Source organism: Montipora foliosa, chromosome 6 (assembly GCF_036669935.1).
Source record: "Montipora foliosa isolate CH-2021 chromosome 6, ASM3666993v2, whole genome shotgun sequence".
NCBI lineage: Eukaryota > Metazoa > Cnidaria > Anthozoa > Scleractinia > Acroporidae > Montipora > Montipora foliosa.
This window is the reverse complement of record NC_090874.1, coordinates 46,871,827-46,889,958: the sequence shown is the minus strand read 5'-3', so window position 1 is coordinate 46,889,958 and position 18,132 is coordinate 46,871,827. Positions and strand designations below refer to the sequence as shown.

Sequence of the window (18,132 nt, the reverse complement as noted above, 5' to 3'; positions counted from 1 at the left end):
CAGGAGATATTTGTTTAGTGAATGATCTTGAAAAACGGCTCTGCAGTCAAAAACTACTCAAATCTGGTCAGCTTTCTTTGGATGGTAGATATCAAAATGTGGCAGGTACCACACCTTCCCTTGCTGGGTGTTACGCTCCTCTGGTGGAACAAGACTGGCGTGATTTCGGTCTAAGATTTTTTGCATGAATTCAATGTAATGTTCGTGAACCTTTTCGTGCCTAAGGAGTTTCTTCTTTATGCCCAAGAGCCGTTTTAAACACTTTTCATTGTTCGTGCAAAGTGCCATTGTCTGTTTTGAATGGCAGGGGTATGTCCCAGTTTCCCAATTCATTCCTATGAATGTTGGTGGTAAGAAGACTAGTAAAACGTTTGTCTTGGACTAATTCACACTTTTCAATGCCTGGGATGTTTCGGGCATGATAAAGTTCACTGTAGTCTAGCTGCATCATCTGTCTGATTTGCTGTGGTGAAGTCACGTCTGTCAAACAGTGTTTTGTGGTGAAAGAGACTACAGGTTTTTCTTTGGAGCTGTTGCTTGTTGGCCAGTTGAAAAGATTCTGAGGATCTTCTCTCTGGATGGTGATGCGGTTAACAGTGGCACAGTTTTCGCTGTCTCTGTTATCTAGACACACTGGACCAATGATTGTCCAACCAAATTTGTACTGTTCAGCGCAAGGGTCATTGTCGTTCCCATAGATGATTTGTAATGGTTGAAAGGCGGTTGAAAAGGCGGTTGAAAGGCTATTGCAGCCCATTAACATTCCTATCTCGACATTAGGCTGGTGATGAATGAGGTGGGCAATCCTCTCCAAATGTTTCCATGCTGTTTCAGGAGTTGTGATGTCTTTGTGGCTGGCTGGGATCCTGTCTTGCGAATATGTGAAAGGAATCTTAAGAGGCATGTGTCGATGGTCAATGTCAATGGGTAGTTAGTGCCGGTAATGGTATTAATTTCGAGGTCCACTTCCTGGCCTTCAATCTCCAGCTGTTCAAGCAGTGTCTTTGTAATGAGGACATCTGTCGACTGGTTGTCCAGTACTGCACAGGTAAATACCTTCTCTGGAGGGTTTTGTTGGTGGAAGACTTCAAACAGAACTATTTGCCCGCAGGAACATGTTGGCTGGCTTGGTCCACAAACTTGAGCACAGGCAGAATTGGTTTGTTTCGTGATTTTCTTAAAGTGTCTGGTTGGGTCATGCAATATGGTGGCGTGTTTTACATTCTAGGTTGTCACTGCTGACACACTTAAAGCAAATCCTGTTTTTGACCAGAAAATCTTTGCGTTTGTCATAGCTAAGCTTTTGGAACTGTTCACAGTCACTCATTGCATGAGACTTCGTCTTATGGTAGAAGCAGTAAGTAGCAGTTCTGGGCGGAATTACAAGGGTGGGTGGTTGAGCTTGAGTTGCGAGCACCTGAAGATTCTCAGTAGGTTCTTGGTTGTGAAGCTTTTGTTCGGTTATGTCTGGAGGTGGTGCAGAGGTTAAAGCAATATTCAAAGTTCGGGTGCGATGAGGTGAACGACTGGGGCCCTTGAAACGTTCTGAAACTGAGACACCTACTGTTCCTGGACCTTACACAATTTGAGGTATGCTTGTTCTTTCAGCATGGTAACGAACTTCTTCAACAAAATCTTTGAAGGATGGAAAGGAGCGGTAACACTTTGTCGCACCATTTAGCTTTGAAACAGCTAGGCAACTTGTCAACAAGATTTTGAATTTGTGATGGGAAATTAAGCATTTTGAGATTTGTCATATGTTCGCTTGCGAGCTTCACTTGTTGGAAGAAGTCACTGAAATCCTCTAATCCAGTTGCGTTGTTTGGTCTGATTTTAGGCCAAGTTGCTAGCTTCTTTTCGAAATTGGTGCTTATGACTGCTGGATTACCGAAGCGTGTGCTTCTTGATATGCACCATCTGGGTCTTTTACTAAGTACTGGAGTTCCTCCACAACCCTTTTGGCTTTACCGTCCAGATGCTGATATAAGAGATGCAGCTTCTGTTGAGGTGTTACTGGCACAGAATCAATCAGGCTTTCGAAGGCATTCTCCCAGAGAAAGAATTTCGTTTTGTCATGTTCGTCGCCCCTATAAACATCAGGTCTCGCTTGGGGTAGGCGCTGTAACTGACTTCCTGTGCAGCGATTTCGCCAAGTTCTTTCTTTATCTTCAACTGCTCCAACTTGTTTTCTTGTTCGGCGATGGTGGCTGAGAACTTTAAAGCCTCTTCTAAAGCAGCTCCCTTAGCGCAAAAAGTCAATAAGTGTCTCTTTACAATAACTTCTACTTGTCTACTTGGACTAGTCAGGGTTGACTACTTGATGCACTAGAACTAGAGGATTGGGAACGGCGGGATTTTCGAGAAGACACAGACCCTTTATCTTCCTCGATTGTTTGAAGTCGTTGGATAGCAGTAGCGTGAATCAGCTTCCAAGTTTCAATTAAATACGCTTGTTTAGTTAGAGTGTGCTGAGTTTAAACTAGACTCGTCTGACAATTCCATCCATTCATCAAAACTTTGTATAGCATCATCCAACAGCTTAGTCAAAACAGAAATTATCATTTCTGATTACACTTGGATCTTGAGATAGACTAACCAGCTCTTCAAAGCCACTTAACTCACGATCCTTAGCTAACGGGGTGTTTTTCTTTAAGTTACACTGATATGCACGCCCTGTAACAGTGCGGGTCCTGGGTCGAGTTTCCTTCCTAGTAGATTTGTCAAAAATGTTTATTTCGCTGCTTGATTACTTTTGGGCATGAAGAAACACTTTGTGGCGAAATAAAGGGTAAATCTTTAACCTCAGTCTCTGTACGGGTGACAGGTTCTTCTGCTGTTGATTTGGGGGTCAACTCAACACACGACCGTTCAATGAGAAATTCCTCTTGCTTCGATGCAAAAGTTGAACCAAGTCCGGTGTCTTCCGCGGCATGTTCTTATTTTGTAGAGTCCATGGTGAACTGAATCCAACTGTTTACAAGTCTTTGACTGTTGCCGCCGCTTGTTTCCCGGGTTGTGTTTCGAGAGGGTCAAGAAGCGGTGCATGGAAATTAACTCAGTGATAATTACGAAGCCAAGGTCTAACATGATCCAGCGAGTAATGACGCAATTTATTGCAACAGACCACTTTCAAGGACAATTAACAATAAACGTACCATAGCTGCCAAATCGTCAAAGACTGTAAGGCTTGGATGGGTGGAAAAACAGCTTAAGTATTAACAAACTTGAAAGCTCTGCTCCTCCTGGAGCTGTGTCCGAGTCCCCATACACAAACGTCATTAGCATGTCACGTAAACTGGTCACGAAATCATTAACGGTCGATAGGCCGTTACACACATTCTGCTCCAAGCTTTGTCTTATCCTCATTAAAGTTTTCTGAAACATCTTTGGAAAAAGCTACGTTTATTGAAATTTGTAACATCATCTTTGACACATATTTGTTGCCTGTCATCACATATTCTTGCCCATAAAAGCAGAAAAATTGTACTCCTCATTAAGGTTGCATGTGTTTTGGCATGGGTGCTTTTACGTACCATAGTTTTTTCAGTAGACTTTTAGGGTGGATTGTGAGAAATATTTGTACAGCAACTCACGCACTTAGCAGCAAACACTGGAAATAATTTCCAATATTTCCACATAAAATTTATGTGCTTTTTTCATGGTTTTCATTTGGTTTTCAAATAATATCCCTGTTTGGAAAAAATCCCCCAAATTAGGTTTTTTCCTTTTCCTTGCATGGATCTACGTTTCCAAAGATGGAAAACATATTTTGATTGAACAAGACTACCGATTACCATACTTGGATTTGCATAAAACCATACATGGAATAAAGTTATCCAAAAATGAAAATTGTCAGGATCCGACAATGGATTTTCTCATTTTCAAGAACGGAAAATAAGATGTGACATGTGGAAATAAAATTTTCTATACTTGGTTTACTAGTCATTATTCCATAGTGGAATTTTGCTTTCCCAGAGTTGCTAAAATTGATATGTTTTCTGAAACTCTAGCAGGAAAATTGAAATACCCATTTCATTTGTTAAATACGTTCAACATTATAAAATGTGACCAATCTTCAAAAGCAACTGTTATTTTATTCAAGGTCAATCTAAAATGCTTATATCTTTCTTTCCACTTAATACATGAGACAATTTGTTAAACACGAAGAACTGAGAACAGGAACACGAACTTATTACCTAATTCATGTACAAGTTACAAAATGCATTCATATATATATATATATCTAACTGGATTTGTCAAAAGGTGCCTGCAGAAATTGTGAAAACAAGCCAATTCTGCTACCGTCGCAAACTTAAAGAAAAGCTACCCTCCCCACCCCTCTGCTTTGGTCAGACAACCAACAATCACCTACCCACACCACAGTGTGGCTTCACTCTAATTGGTGATCAAAAGCAAACTATCATTGAAGCCTAGGCTAGTCCAGGAAAAATTGCCAATGAAGGCATGCTACAGGGTAAAGTCTGACTTAACAAGGCCACAAACTCTAACTGCAGTTAAAGTCTCAAAGCAGCAACCCCCCCAGCCCTGTGCTTTTGACACCCAACTCAGAGTTAGACCTGTCCCTGGGCAAAGCAGGCCTTGACGGCAAGCCCCCTCAATTTTGAGAGGCCACAATGGCTTGAACACGGGCTGCGCCCGTGCTCAAGCGAAAACTCCAGTAGCTACCTTTTAGCAAATTCGCTCAGATATATATATAGAAGTTAAAATGTGGCCAACAGACGGACACCTTCTGGAGCTAAAAACTAAAAATTTGTTAGAAACGTTTCGGTCTTCAGACTTTCATCAGTTTACTGTACAGCACTGGAACAAAAGTAATTATACTCTTATATATATATATATTATATATCATACTCTTATATATATATCTATATTTTTTGGAATTAACAAGGCGGGAAATCCAACGATGTAGTCCCAAGCTAGTAGGATCCGAAGGATACACAACGCTTTGCTAGAAATATTAAGTGATTTGAGTGTACAAATAGCGACAGAGAACTACTAGCAGAACCATTGAAGGCCGAAACAGTACTGTCTGCAGTTAGATATAGCTCTTTGGCATTACAAAGCTTTTGCTTTCATGTTCAAATTGAGCACTCTACTAGGATGAGTCATTGCCGCTAGCAATTGCGCATGCTCACTAGCTCGCTAGTTTGAGCACTCTGGCATGACTTAGATGTACCACATGTGTGGGACATCTGGGGTGGCTTTATAGCCTAACCTCCATCCTAGACATCAGCACTGCACTGATGAGGCCCAGAAGGCCGAAACAGTACTGTCTGCAGTTAGATATAGCTCTTTGGCATTACAAAGCTTTTGCTTTCATGTTCAAATTGAGCACTCTACTAGGATGAGTCATTGCCGCTAGCAATTGCGCATGCTCACTAGCTCGCTAGTTTGAGCACTCTGGCATGACTTAGATGTACCACATGTGTGGGACATCTGGGGTGGCTTTATAGCCTAACCTCCATCCTAGACATCAGCACTGCACTGATGAGGCCCAGAAGGCCGAAACAGTACTGTCTGCAGTTATATATATATATATATATATGTGGAAGAAAAAAAACAAATAAACTACAAGTTCATCCCTACAAGCCTGTTTCATGGTCGCCCACTCATCAGTGGATTTAATGAGAATAAACTTTACCATCGCTTATATACAATATAGGTTGTCTAATTTATGCAGCGCGAAATTGACAGTTTATTCCCAGTAGAGTGCTCAATTTGGACATGAAAGCAAAAGCTTTGTATTATATTATTATATATAATCAGTTGTGATTGCAAATTCGTGCCAGCTTTGTCAAATGCTATTTCTTTTTACTAGTGTCAGAATTATGCTTGAAATACAACAGCAGTAGCTACATTGTACCAACTAAGTACTATGAACAACTTCAACTTTATCCTAAGAAACAATAGACCGTTCCATTGATTTGTCAACTTTCGATTGGGACCAGTTTGCAAACGTTTGGCAACACATGCAGTAAAGAAGAACAGCTTAAATTGAATGTGATATAGCTCCACAAAGGTGCCTAATTTTACAGACCTTTTTATGGTTGGGGGCTAGCTTTTTATGTTGCGACTATATGGAGCACTACATGTACCTTCACTCACTTTTACATGCATATTATGCATATAGACAACAGCATGGCCCAGACAATCATACAGCACATGAGTATGTGTACTATTTTTTCCGTGACATTACAAAGTCGATACGAAAACTTTCACCATGGTAAGTTGTTGAGTAACAGAGAAATTGATAATTCTTCTATCTTGTCATCTTGTGCAGGAAATTTCGCTACATTGCCTACAGACAACTCGTGCGTTGGTGCTGGGGCTATCTTGGGAAGAATGTGAGGGTCGCGCTTCCATCCTGCGTGGTCAACAAGATTCGCGGCACATTCCCTGCAGACTTTGGATCTTCGTACACAGGGTTAAAGCCACCAAACCTGTGAAATAAGAAGTAGACTTTTTATTCATGCTTTGTGATTTTATGCTTTCGTTAAGGCAGTTCAAACGTAGAAACAATCCTAACACTAAATTTTCCATTGAATAAAATTTGTTAACGTGACCATGTACAACAGGTCACTACTTATAGAAAAACAGTTTATCAAAAAGAGCGCACATGTTCATTGTAGTTGCCTTTCAGTTTGCTTCAACACAAACAGTTTAGAATATCTTATTTCAATGTAATCATTATTCTTGAATAATGAGATATGCTTTAGTTGTTATTCTTGGTTTGCAAAGCGCATGAGAAACTGCTCCACTGCTGTTTCTTTACAGGGTTTTTCAAAGGCGGCAGAAAGTGGCCCAGGAATGCTTTCTCGAAGGCCCTGGATGGAGTTCTTCAATGACTACTGGTCCTCTTCATAATCATGCACCAGCACATCCATTAGACCTTCCATGTAGTCTTGAAATAAGCAAAAAAAGTAAAATTATAACTTTTTTACCCTGTCGTGACTTCAAAGACATCAGAAAAGGTTAGGCATTTATGGCCGAAATTACTGTAAGTGGGGGAAGTTTCTCCTTGCGTACTGAATACTCCCCCTTTTTATACTTTGGTAATCTGATGGAATAGTATGGTCTACCGTCCTTTGTCACAGCCTGTAACCGGCTACTGTTTTCATTGTAGTGAAGGGCAGCTAAGAGCAGTCTGGAATTAAAGCAACCACGAAAATGTGAGTTCCAAAAAAAAAAGAACAAACAAAAACAATCAGTCGAGAAAGAAAAGGTAATGTATAAAATCATCAAGAACAACTATTGCAGTACTGTACTGGGCATACATGGCCAAGAACGCAAAAGCAGTATGCTTGGGTGCAAAAATAATGTCCAGGCTGTGAAAAGCCTCAAGGGAAGACTTCTGATAACGAGGTGATCTCATCTTGATGTCTTTCAATAGAGGCTTGCTAAAAAGGATGTCTGTAAGTTTTTCACACACCTTCGATGCTACAGATAAGAGAAAAATATCAAGTAAAAATGAATAAATTTTACTTAGGCACATACTTTTTTGTTTGGGGAGAGGATATAGTGAGTCTCTTACCACTCCTTATCCCTCTCAGCTTCGTCCAAAGGCCCGAGAGCGCATTCTGGATAGAGTTCACTGTTCCCGTCGTGAACGTCTTGGATGTGGTTAGTCACTGACTTCCACATAGCTTCCACCATGTCCCCATTTCCCTTTGGAGCAGCAGCAGCTATCCAATATAAGTGGTTGACTTCCTCCACAGGCCAGCGTCTTCACAGTCTTTTTGTTTGGCTAGTGCGTCGATTTTCTTTCCAATACCTTAAATTTGAAATGATATTTTGTGCCGTTAAAGAAATATTGACAATCAAGTGCATACACCAGTGCTGCGTTTTCTTTTTTTTTTTGAAGGCATAAAATTTCACTTGCCTTTAGCAATATGCCAGATATCATAATACTGAGTTGTTCCATTTGGTTTCATGTGGTTTCTTGTGTAGGCAGCACTTTGGCGATTTCTGTCGGTTATTATGACCTCTAGTTGAAGATTTTTGCCAAAAAATGGCCAAAAAATGCACCATACGCAATAGTCCCTCGTGCTCACACCAAGAACTGTTTCGTACCTCGTTAGACCAAATAAATAAATAAATAAATAAACCCAGCAAAATCAGTGAAGAGTTTGTGTTGTAAAAGGGTGACTGATTTAAGTGAAATAATAGGGAACACTTACTTGAACAAGTTGAACATCCAACACCTTGTTTACCCGCTGTTCAATGACTGTAAACGCCCCATACTTCGCGCAGTGACCCAGGCTATCTGAGCGGCCATCCCCAGAAAGCACCAGCCCTCCCTCAAGATTGGAAAGGCTAGCAATAACTTTGTCCTGCTCCTGCTTCCACATTGTATCACGACAGGTATTAGATAGTTTTTTTGGTGCTTGTGGAAGGTCTGACAACTAAAACACTGCACCTTTGGAATCTTTAGCATTGGGAGTGTCTGGGATACCATGCTTCCAGAGTAAAGAATGGCTGCAGACAGTAAGAGATTCCCAGCAGGTATTCTCAGTATGTTGGGCTGGCTTCTCCAAATTCAGGAATGGCTGCAGGTAGTGCACTTTTGGGTAACATGGATCTGGGTCCCTATGATTTTTGATACCTCTGCAGTGGCAAGCTCACTACAAAGTGGGCAAGCCTCAAACAACTGCATGAAGTTAGAATGGAACACAATGTATTTATTTTGCTTCTTTGGTTTCACATCCTCATGTTTGGTAATGAAAGTTCTGTGTGGAAAGAAAAAAGCATAAATAATAATGATGATAATAATAATAATAATAATAATAATAATAATAATAATAATAGGAAGCAAAGAAAAGAACATCGGAGAAAATGAAAGCGGGGAATGAGTACTTTACTTGGATTGGTTATTTTGAGATTCCTCAAAATGATCTTCCATTTCATCAAAAGACAAATCGGACGGAGGACTATAATCCACGTCTCTCTCATTGTCCATATGGCTTTCTCCTACATTCTTAAGACGGCTGCACATGGGGGTAGAGGTCGATGGTGGGACCAGCAAATCACACTGGGTTTCGAAATCTGCTGTAGGGGCTTCCACTTGAGTTTCTGGGGACATAAATATGGTTTTCTCAGAATCATCTGTAAAATCCCCTCATTAATAGCTAAATCTTAATGGACGTACCCACACTTTTTACAGCCTTTCATTCAGTGCTCAAGAATTCCCAATCAATTTTGCATTGAATTGCCATATCCTTGAACCATGGTCCTGTCGTTGGAGCAAGTCGAGGTTCCATCGAGTCATCAGACAAGAGGGCCATCACTTCGTTTCTGACACATTCTTCGGGTGCCAGTTCACGTTGTGGCATTAAAGGTGCTGTTACGGAAGTGGATGAAGTCGCTTAATCCTTCACCATTTTATAGAAGAATGAAAGCGATTCTTTTACAAAAATAAATTAAGTACAACCTTTTTTAAAACCATTTTCTTAAAACTTTTCACTTACCCTATTAACCTTCAGTTTTTTAAGGGCTCTGCTCGTTCGTGGCTTTTTACCAGATGTGCCCGCTAAAGGTTGCCTCTCTTCACTTACCATAGTCTGTTTACGCTTTGTGGACTCCACTGGCTGCTTTACTGGCGGTTGTGGCTGAATTGTCAGTACAGCAATTGGGAGCAAATCCCTCTTTTTTTTTTAAAGCCCATTTTTTACATGTAGGGGCTCTCAAAGCAGTAGGGTGTAAAGTGAGTGCTACAAATTATTGAGTGTTTTGTGAGTCCTTTAAAATCAGCTCGCTTAACTTGTACAAATTTAGTCCACTGTCGCCTGAAAGTCAAATCGTCTGGAAACTTATACGTAGAATGCCCAGTTTTGTTTGAGTTGCTACAAAACTGAACAACACACTGCTTGGAATAAATGAATATATTTGCCTGAAGGTCGTGGAGAAATAATTTTCATTTCCAATCGGCAAAGGTTCCACCAGTGATGTCACAGTGAAAATGTCGCAATCAAAATGGCGGACGCTTCGAACTTCAAACAGGTTTTTCTATGTGAAAACGAGCTTTCTTGGAAAAAAGAATAGCACTTTCATTATGCTGGAAGTGTGTTCTTATTAACTGTGTAAACAGAAAAAAAAGAGTTTTGAGGTTTACATGCCCATTAATCAAGATAATAATAATAATAATAATAATAATAATAATAATAATAATAATAAGGGCACTGGAGTAGGACAGGCTAGCTTGAGCCTTAGCCTATTTTGGGAATGTGGCCGCTCCCACCAGAGTCTGGGGTAACACCTTTGGCAAGTGTTAGTAACCCCTAAGCCACCCTAGTTAGGGTAACAACAAAGAGGCAGGAGGGACTCCTAGCCTTGGATGGCAACCCTCCTAGGAGAAGGGAACTCCGAGAAACAATCCTCCCTAGCTAGTGGGTGAAATAGCAACTCTTCCAAAATGAAGATGAATCATGAAAATAGAAACATAAATGGCGTAAAGGAGACCCAAGCTCCAAGTAAAGGGGTCACGCCCGGCAGGGTGTCTGGGGAACAGCAGCCAGCACCAGGTCGTTATCCAGCCACTGCTAGAACAAAATGGACCAAGGCAGTAAAGAAACTTGTCATGAAGTGCTACATTATGAGTAATCCTGGTATCAGAGGGTACCGAAAACGAATGATTAGCAAGTGGAAAGAAAACGGCGGATTTGAGACCAGCGAGCGGAGGTTAGCTGATCAAGCAAGAGCTATTAAAGTAAATGGGTGGTTGACGGAAATGGAGATTGAAGAGATGAAAAGGGAAGCGTTAGTTAACAGTGAAGGTGAGGATGAAGATGAAGCGCTTGGACTGTCTGGTGTGACGGTAGAGCACCAGACAAATGCTGACAGTGGTGAGCAAGATGCATTTGACAATATAACTGAAAATGTGACAGCAGATGTACAGACCGAACAACAAAGGGCAAACATTATTGAAGGGCTTTCTGATGAAGAAAAGGACATTTACAGGAGAATTGTGGAAGTAGTCAATAGTCAGGAAAGAAAAGGCTTACCGTCATTGTGAAATGCAAATAGGAAGAAACTGAAAGAAGAAGTTAAGAAGGTAAATGGGGTACTGGAAAAAGTTGATGTAGAGGATATAACTGCTACTAACATGCTCATCTATGCTGGAGCAGTGGTTGTTACAGAAAGGTTAGGACTGAAGACTGGGAAAAGGTCTCAGAAGCGGGAGTCTTTGTGGAAACGAAGGCTGGAGTCTCAAATCAAAGACATGAGAGCTGACCTAAGCAGAGTGGAGTCACTCTTAAGAGGGAAAACAGTTAAAGAACACCACAGGTGGCGACTAGAACAGAAGTATAAGCTTGCAAAGAATGGCCTCAAGCATGTCCATGAAGATCTCAAACAACGACTCATTGCCAAGTCTAAAAAGGTGCAGAGATATAAGAACAGGAATAAGCAGTTTGTACGAAACAGAATGTTCGAAACGAACCAACGAATATTCTACGAAGAGCTCGACGGTAACAGTAACAGTTCCCAGGTGACACCTGACCCTGAGGAGGCCAAGCAATATTGGGATGGCATTTGGGGAGAAGAAACCACATATGAGAAGGAAGTAGAGTGGCTACAGAGGTTGAGGGAGGAGATAGAGCCCCTTCAGCAAGACAATATATGTAGTATCAGTGTCGAGGCAGTGACGCAATTCCTGAAGAAAGTACCAAACTGGAAAGCACCAGGGCCTGACCTAGTGCACGGTTTTTGGTTGAAGAATTTCACATTCCTACATACGTGTATTGCAAACAACCTTCAGTCATGTCTAGATACTGGCATTGTCCCAGACTGGATGACAAAAGGCAGAACGATACTCATCATGAAAGACCCAGAAAAAGGTGCAGCAGCAGGAAACTACTGCCCAATAACCTGTCTACTGGTAATGTGGAAACTGCTTACTGGAATAATATCTGACAAGCTGTATGAATTCCTTGACACAGGAAATATTCTACCTGATGAACAAAAAGGCTGCAGGAAAGGGGCTCAAGGGCCCAACGACCAACTGTTCATTGATAAAATGATCTTAAAAGAGAGCAAAGCGAGGAGGAAGAATCTTGCCCTAGGATGGATCGATTATAAGAAGGCCTATGATATGATACCCCACCCATGGATTCTAGAGTGCCTTGGCCTTGTGGGCATAGCCCGAAATGTTACGAACATGTTGGCCAACTCTATGAATGGTTGGAAGACAGAACTTACATCAAATGGACAGAGCCTTGGAAGTGTGGACATAAAAAGAGGTATCTTTCAAGGGGATTCCTTGTCTCCACTACTGTTCGTGATAACAATGATCCCTCTCACCCTCATCCTCAGAAAGTGTGATGCAGGATACTCTTACGGAAATAATATAAAAATCAACCATCTCCTGTTTATGGATGATTTGAAGTTATATGTGAAAACTTCGAACCAACTAGATTCGCTAATACAGACTGTGAGAATATTCAGCAGCAACATTGGGATAAAATTTGGAATTGAGAAGTGCGCAGTACTGATAATAAAGAGAGGCAAGATAACACAGTCAGAGGGCATCACACTACCTGATGACACAAACATAAGATCGTTAAAAGAAGCTGAAGGGTACTAGTACTTAGGAGTACTGGAAGCTGATGTAATGTTGCACAGACCAAATTAAATGGGGGAAATTTGATCCAGGCAATAAATACGTGGGCAGTATCATTCATTAGATATGCTGGGGGGTTAATCGAATGGACGAAACAAGAGTTAAAGGAGCTAGACCGCAGAACAACAAAATTACTAACAATGAACGGAGGCCTGTACCCAAGAGACTGTATTGCAAGAATCTACGTCCCAAGAAAGCACAGTGGTAGAGGACTCATATCAGTAGAGGACTGTATAAACCAAACAAGGGCATCATTGGAAACATATGTCCAATCGAGTGAAGAAGAACTGTTGAAAGCAGTTAGGGCAGAGGTCAGTGGAAGTCAGGAAACGCTAACCAGTTTTAAAGTAAGAAGAAGGGCTGAAAACACCCAAGAATGGAAAGAAAAGCCACTACATGGACAATTTGTAAGAGAGACTGAAGATCAGAGTAATGAGGAAACATGGAGCTGGCTGAAGCAAGGAAGCTTTAAGAGAGAGACAGAAGCACTAATAATTGCTGCACAAGATCAAGCATTACGGACAAATTATATTAAAGCAACCATTGACAAATCCCAGATAGATGCTAAATGTAGAATGTGCAGAGACAAAAATGAAACTGTAAGTCACATCGTCAGCGGTTGTTCAAAATTGGCACAGAAAGAATACAAGAAAAGACATGATAATGTGGCCAGGGCGATTCACTGGGATCTGTCGGGAAAATGCGGGTTCCACCGGAATGATAAATGGTGCAATCACGTCCCTGAGAGCGTACAGGAAAATGAGAATTACAAACTCCTTTGGGACTTCAGCATACGGACAGACCATAACATCAAGGCTAGGAGGCCAGATCTAGTGCTTGTTGACAAAAGCAGGAAAAGCTGTCATATTATAGACGTGGCAATTCCAGAAGACAGTGGAGCAAAAGAAAAGGAGGCCGACAAGGTTGAAAAGTATCAAAATCTGGCCAGAGAATTGAGGAGGATGTGGGAAGTGAAAACCAAAGTCGTACCAATTGTATTGGGGGCTTTAGGAACAGTGCCATTGCGACTGAAGGGCAACTTAAAGGGCATAGGAGTAGACACATCAATTACCTTAATCCAGAAGTCTGCATTGCTGGGATCAGCAAGGATACTAAGAAAAGTATTGGAAATGTAAAGGACAGGGAAAAGAAATTTACCAGCCGTTAAAAACTTAAGCTGAGCAGTAATAATGATAATAATAATAATAATAATAATAATAATAATAATAATAATAATAATAATTCGTCATTAACAGTGCACCCTACCAATCACCATAACAGGTATAACAGTTAGAGCACCGAAAATGTCATAAGGGCTGTAACTTGTAGCACCTGTTACATGTGAACTCACTTGACATTGTGGATGATCAAAGTAGACAAACTAGAGAGGAAACTATATTAAGGACGTTCGCGCCAAAATCTTCCTACGGTGAGATTTTCTTCATCTCTCGCCTAGAGTTAGGTCATAAAGTACTTACTCCAAGAATATAAAAAAAATTGGGGGTCACCGACTTTGTTTCGGAGAAAATGGCAGTGGAAAAATGCCTTAATTTCGATAAATCTGTTATAATAACGAAAGGGAGCCTCATCTGGTCATCCATCGAAAATCCTAAAAATAAACAGTTAGAGTGAAGGTTTCCGTGCATAGATTTTTAGGGGTGGGATTTTAAGATAATTTCATGCCGCTAGGGATGTCGTAAACAGTAGAGTTCATCCTGGACGAGCGTTTTCGTAACCTCTACCCGTTGCAACCACTACCGGCATTCGATGGCATGAGGAAAGAAAATTTAAAAAAAAGATAACTTCTTACGGTGAGATTTTTTTCATTTTATCATATTTTGTAGATAGTAAGTAGAGTAAGTGACTCATGATTAAAAAAATAGGGGTCACCGATTATCCAAGGGAGTAAACTCGATGTGATTTTACAAAGCTCTTGGAAAACTTCGTTTGTCACGTTTTTCCTGACCTGTCAGGGAAGGACTGGAACCCAATAGAGGATCGATCGTTGAAGGGATGAAAGGTTTTTACCCCAAAGCAAAGCTTTCTCGAGCACAGCAACGAAGTTTTAAGCAGTCGTCATCTTTATTTGGTTAGTGTTTTGTATGATATTTCTCCATTGCCGTCATGCTCGTCTTCTGGAGTGTGGTTTTTGTGAAATTTAATCCCTGGTTTTTTCCACGCAGGTCCGTACTATTCAAGCCGACGAGGGCGAAAATACTGCTCTATTTTCGCGAAAGTAAAGGAAAAGAACTTCAAAAACATGCATTCATTTTGAACTTAAGTTCGTAGGGTAATAAAAACATTAAAAAAAAAAAACAGCCCCATTAAATTTACGCAACCGTTCGTCCTCGAGTTTTCCAGACTTTCAGCCACTACTCGATCAGCAGCTACCATTTAAAGAGCTTTTCCATCCTCCCGCTCACTTCTCTTTAACGTTTCATGATAATTCGGAAATAAATGTGCCATTCTTTTGCCGGCCTGGAATTTTTTCCCCGGCGTTTTTGTCGCCATGTTATTTTAACTAATGCTTGAACAATATTTATGAAAGTCAAGTAGACTAGTGCACGACTGATAAAAACAACGCGAACATCAGTCGTGCAGTAGTCTACTTGACTTTCCTAAATATTTTTAATCAATTTTGACTGATCACGATCTTATCTTATCCAACGCTGTGCAAGACTTATCGTCCACGGTTTCTGCAAAGGTTTTCAAACCTCAACTTCACTAATGCTGGAAGTAATGCGTGACATGTTACAGTCGCGTTACCTGCGCAGTTACGTTGCGCACAAACAATTAGCACGAACGTCCTTAAATGCTTTAAGGGAAGTTACAAGTGAAACTTTAGTTGCAACTCTGAGCCTGTAACCAACTATATTTACTTTGGTTGCACACGACAATAAGTAAAATAAAATTGCTGCAGTAATAAAACAAATGTTGTTATTTGCATCTGCTTATACTTACAGGGGTGAATAAAATATGTATATTCCTGTCTCTTTTTTTCCACAGCACTTTGAGGAGGAGTCATAAAAACTTGAATCAACACTCTCTGTATCCCCATCACTGTCATCTGCAGATGGTAGTTTACAAATCCTCCTCATACCCTCATATGTGACATAACCATTTCACGTATTGCATTAGGGCCCAATCCACATTTCTGAAACACAAAAACTTCAAGGATCCTTCACCTTCAGTTAATCTCCTTACAAACAAAGTTTAAGTACTTTTTCCCGGTTGTGTGGTCTAAAGGATGGGACGCTTTTGTCATATGGCCATTCTTTGTTGATTTCTGCCAGCACCATTTTCTTTCTGTTGAAAGTAGTCCAAATAAATAATGTATAGCATGCATTTGTTCAGCAGCAGTTAGTATAAAGGGGAAAACTTATTAACTTACAGTAAAAATGAACATTTTCATAATTTGACCATAACACTTGTCAAATTAAGTTTTATTAATGTACTCAAACTTGAAAAACTTAATCCTTTCCTCAATAAGATTTGCAATTAGGTTAGACCCCTAGCGTACTGTGTGTTGTAAACACCCCTGTCTTCACATGTTAAATTCTTCTTTTCTAGGTGGGTTAGTAGCCTGTCACGTGTCTCATATGTCGCACTCTGACTGAGTTGGGTCTGGTCTTCTGTTTGACAAAACATTAAATGCCAATCATTTATTTAATGTACTATGCAAGGTCCCTGACTTATAATGGAGACCCAAAGGGGAGGAAATTGACATTTGAAACCTGAAAATGTCAAATTTCCCATGGAATTTCCCCCCCCCCCCCTACCCCATCCTAGGGCAAACCATTTCAAGATAGCAATGGAATCAACAGCTTATCACAACTCACATAAAATACACCAGGAAAACTATCCGTAAGAGAACTATTTTTGTTAAAAAAAGAAATTTATTTGCCACAACTTAAAATGTTTCCACCTTCCATTTCTATTATCTCATACAAGCCTATAGTTAAATCCCTACAAAAGAGCATAACTCAAATGATCTTATTGAAGTGCATACTCAAATAACCACTTTTTGACCAATAAACGCCCCCTCTAAGTCATAAGACAATCGCAGGCAAGTAAACAATTAAGGTTTTATCTTATAGCAAACTAAGAATTTTCCTTTTTTTCCAATTGTATGTAGGCAAATTTTTCCATTGCCTCTTCGGTTCGAGCCGTTTGTGACAAGAGAATTGCGCCATCAATTTCTTTGTCTGCAAATTTCTCCCCAACACCATCACCAAAACGCTGCCCCACCCAATCTTTCACTTCGATGACAGACCACTCTGAGAAAATGAGAAAATTTGTTATTCTGTGAGTCAGGTGATATTGCTATTTGTAGTTGTAGGAATTAAACAAGTAGAGCAATTACTAACCAGAAACAGGTTTTTTCCTTCGACTCGTACTTTCAAGCTGACTTTCGCGGGTTTCCTCTTCACTCAGTGAAGGCGATGGCAAAGCATTTTTGCGGGCTTGTTCATTTTTTGGCGGCAACTTTCGCTTTAAGGACTGGGATAAAACTGACACTGTTAACTCGTCTCAGTCATTATCAATCTTATTGTCTAAAACAGTGTCTTGGAGGAGAGGAGAAGAGTTAACGAACGAGAAGGCAGCCGAGGTGAAAATGGCATAGTCAAACGAAGATCTCTCCCCTTTGACACCTGCCTGGTCGAGATACAGATGAAAAAGGAAACAGCTTGGGCAATGCTAGACTATAGAATATGTGGACAGAATTCTGATTGGCAAAAATTTCCCGCTTCTATGTTTCTGGCCTCTCATTGGCCATTAACATACATACATACATACTTTATTGTATGAATTGTCGTGCCCCTGAATACCTGAGCACTATTTTCACCAAACGTTCTGATGTAAATAGTTTCGTATTCAAACCCAGTCTTTGTCAGCAGCTTGCAATTATACGTAAACTGAACTAGTTAATTTGTGAGGGGCCACTGACCTCTTTTATTACTGGCTCATAGAAGACCACGATCACGGCGGACGATCCGGCGGACCAGGATCTTTTTCCGTCTGTGCTTTGCAATTAAATGAAAGATGTTACAATTGAACCCACTGGGAACTCGGAAAAATCTGAACCCCAGATGGGATTCGAACCCACGACCCTCCATGATCTAGTACGGATGCTAATATGTGTTAAAAACATTCTCTCACATTCGCTCACTTTGCAATTGCCCGCAAAAGTCTGTGGCCCATGTATACTGCCCTTGCAGAAAGTGCAAAGGAAAAGAAGGACCCAGCTTAATCATTTTCGCATGCAAGAAGAGATGTTCAAATTATTGGCAGAAACTAAAAATAGCCACAAACACCAGAAGCTGCAGAAGGGGCTTGAAGATGAAGACGTCAAAATGAGCTGCAAAAGTAACCTTCTTTTATTTTTTAGGTCTTAGGTTAAGTTGAACGTATATAATAGAAATATGGGAGTAACTGCAGAATATCCTGCCACTCGAAGTTGTACCCCTTAAAATCGGGATACTTCCCTATGCAATTTG

At 40.6% G+C, this 18,132-nt stretch overlaps 1 protein-coding gene and 2 pseudogenes across 1 annotated transcript; 1 reads left to right on the top strand and 2 right to left on the bottom strand.

Moving 5' to 3' along the window:
• Positions 1-1,576: 1,576 nt before the first annotated feature.
• On the bottom strand, positions 1,577-3,279 carry LOC138005638 (uncharacterized; annotated as a pseudogene).
• A 3,714-nt stretch (positions 3,280-6,993) lies between these two features.
• Positions 6,994-8,674, bottom strand: LOC138005637 (uncharacterized; annotated as a pseudogene).
• Positions 8,675-12,774: 4,100 nt separating this feature from the next.
• Positions 12,775-13,770, top strand: LOC138005636 (uncharacterized). Its single transcript, XM_068851835.1, has one exon. The coding sequence runs from the start codon at positions 12,775-12,777 to the stop codon at positions 13,768-13,770; it is 996 nt and encodes a 331-aa protein (XP_068707936.1).
• Positions 13,771-18,132: the final 4,362 nt, after the last annotated feature.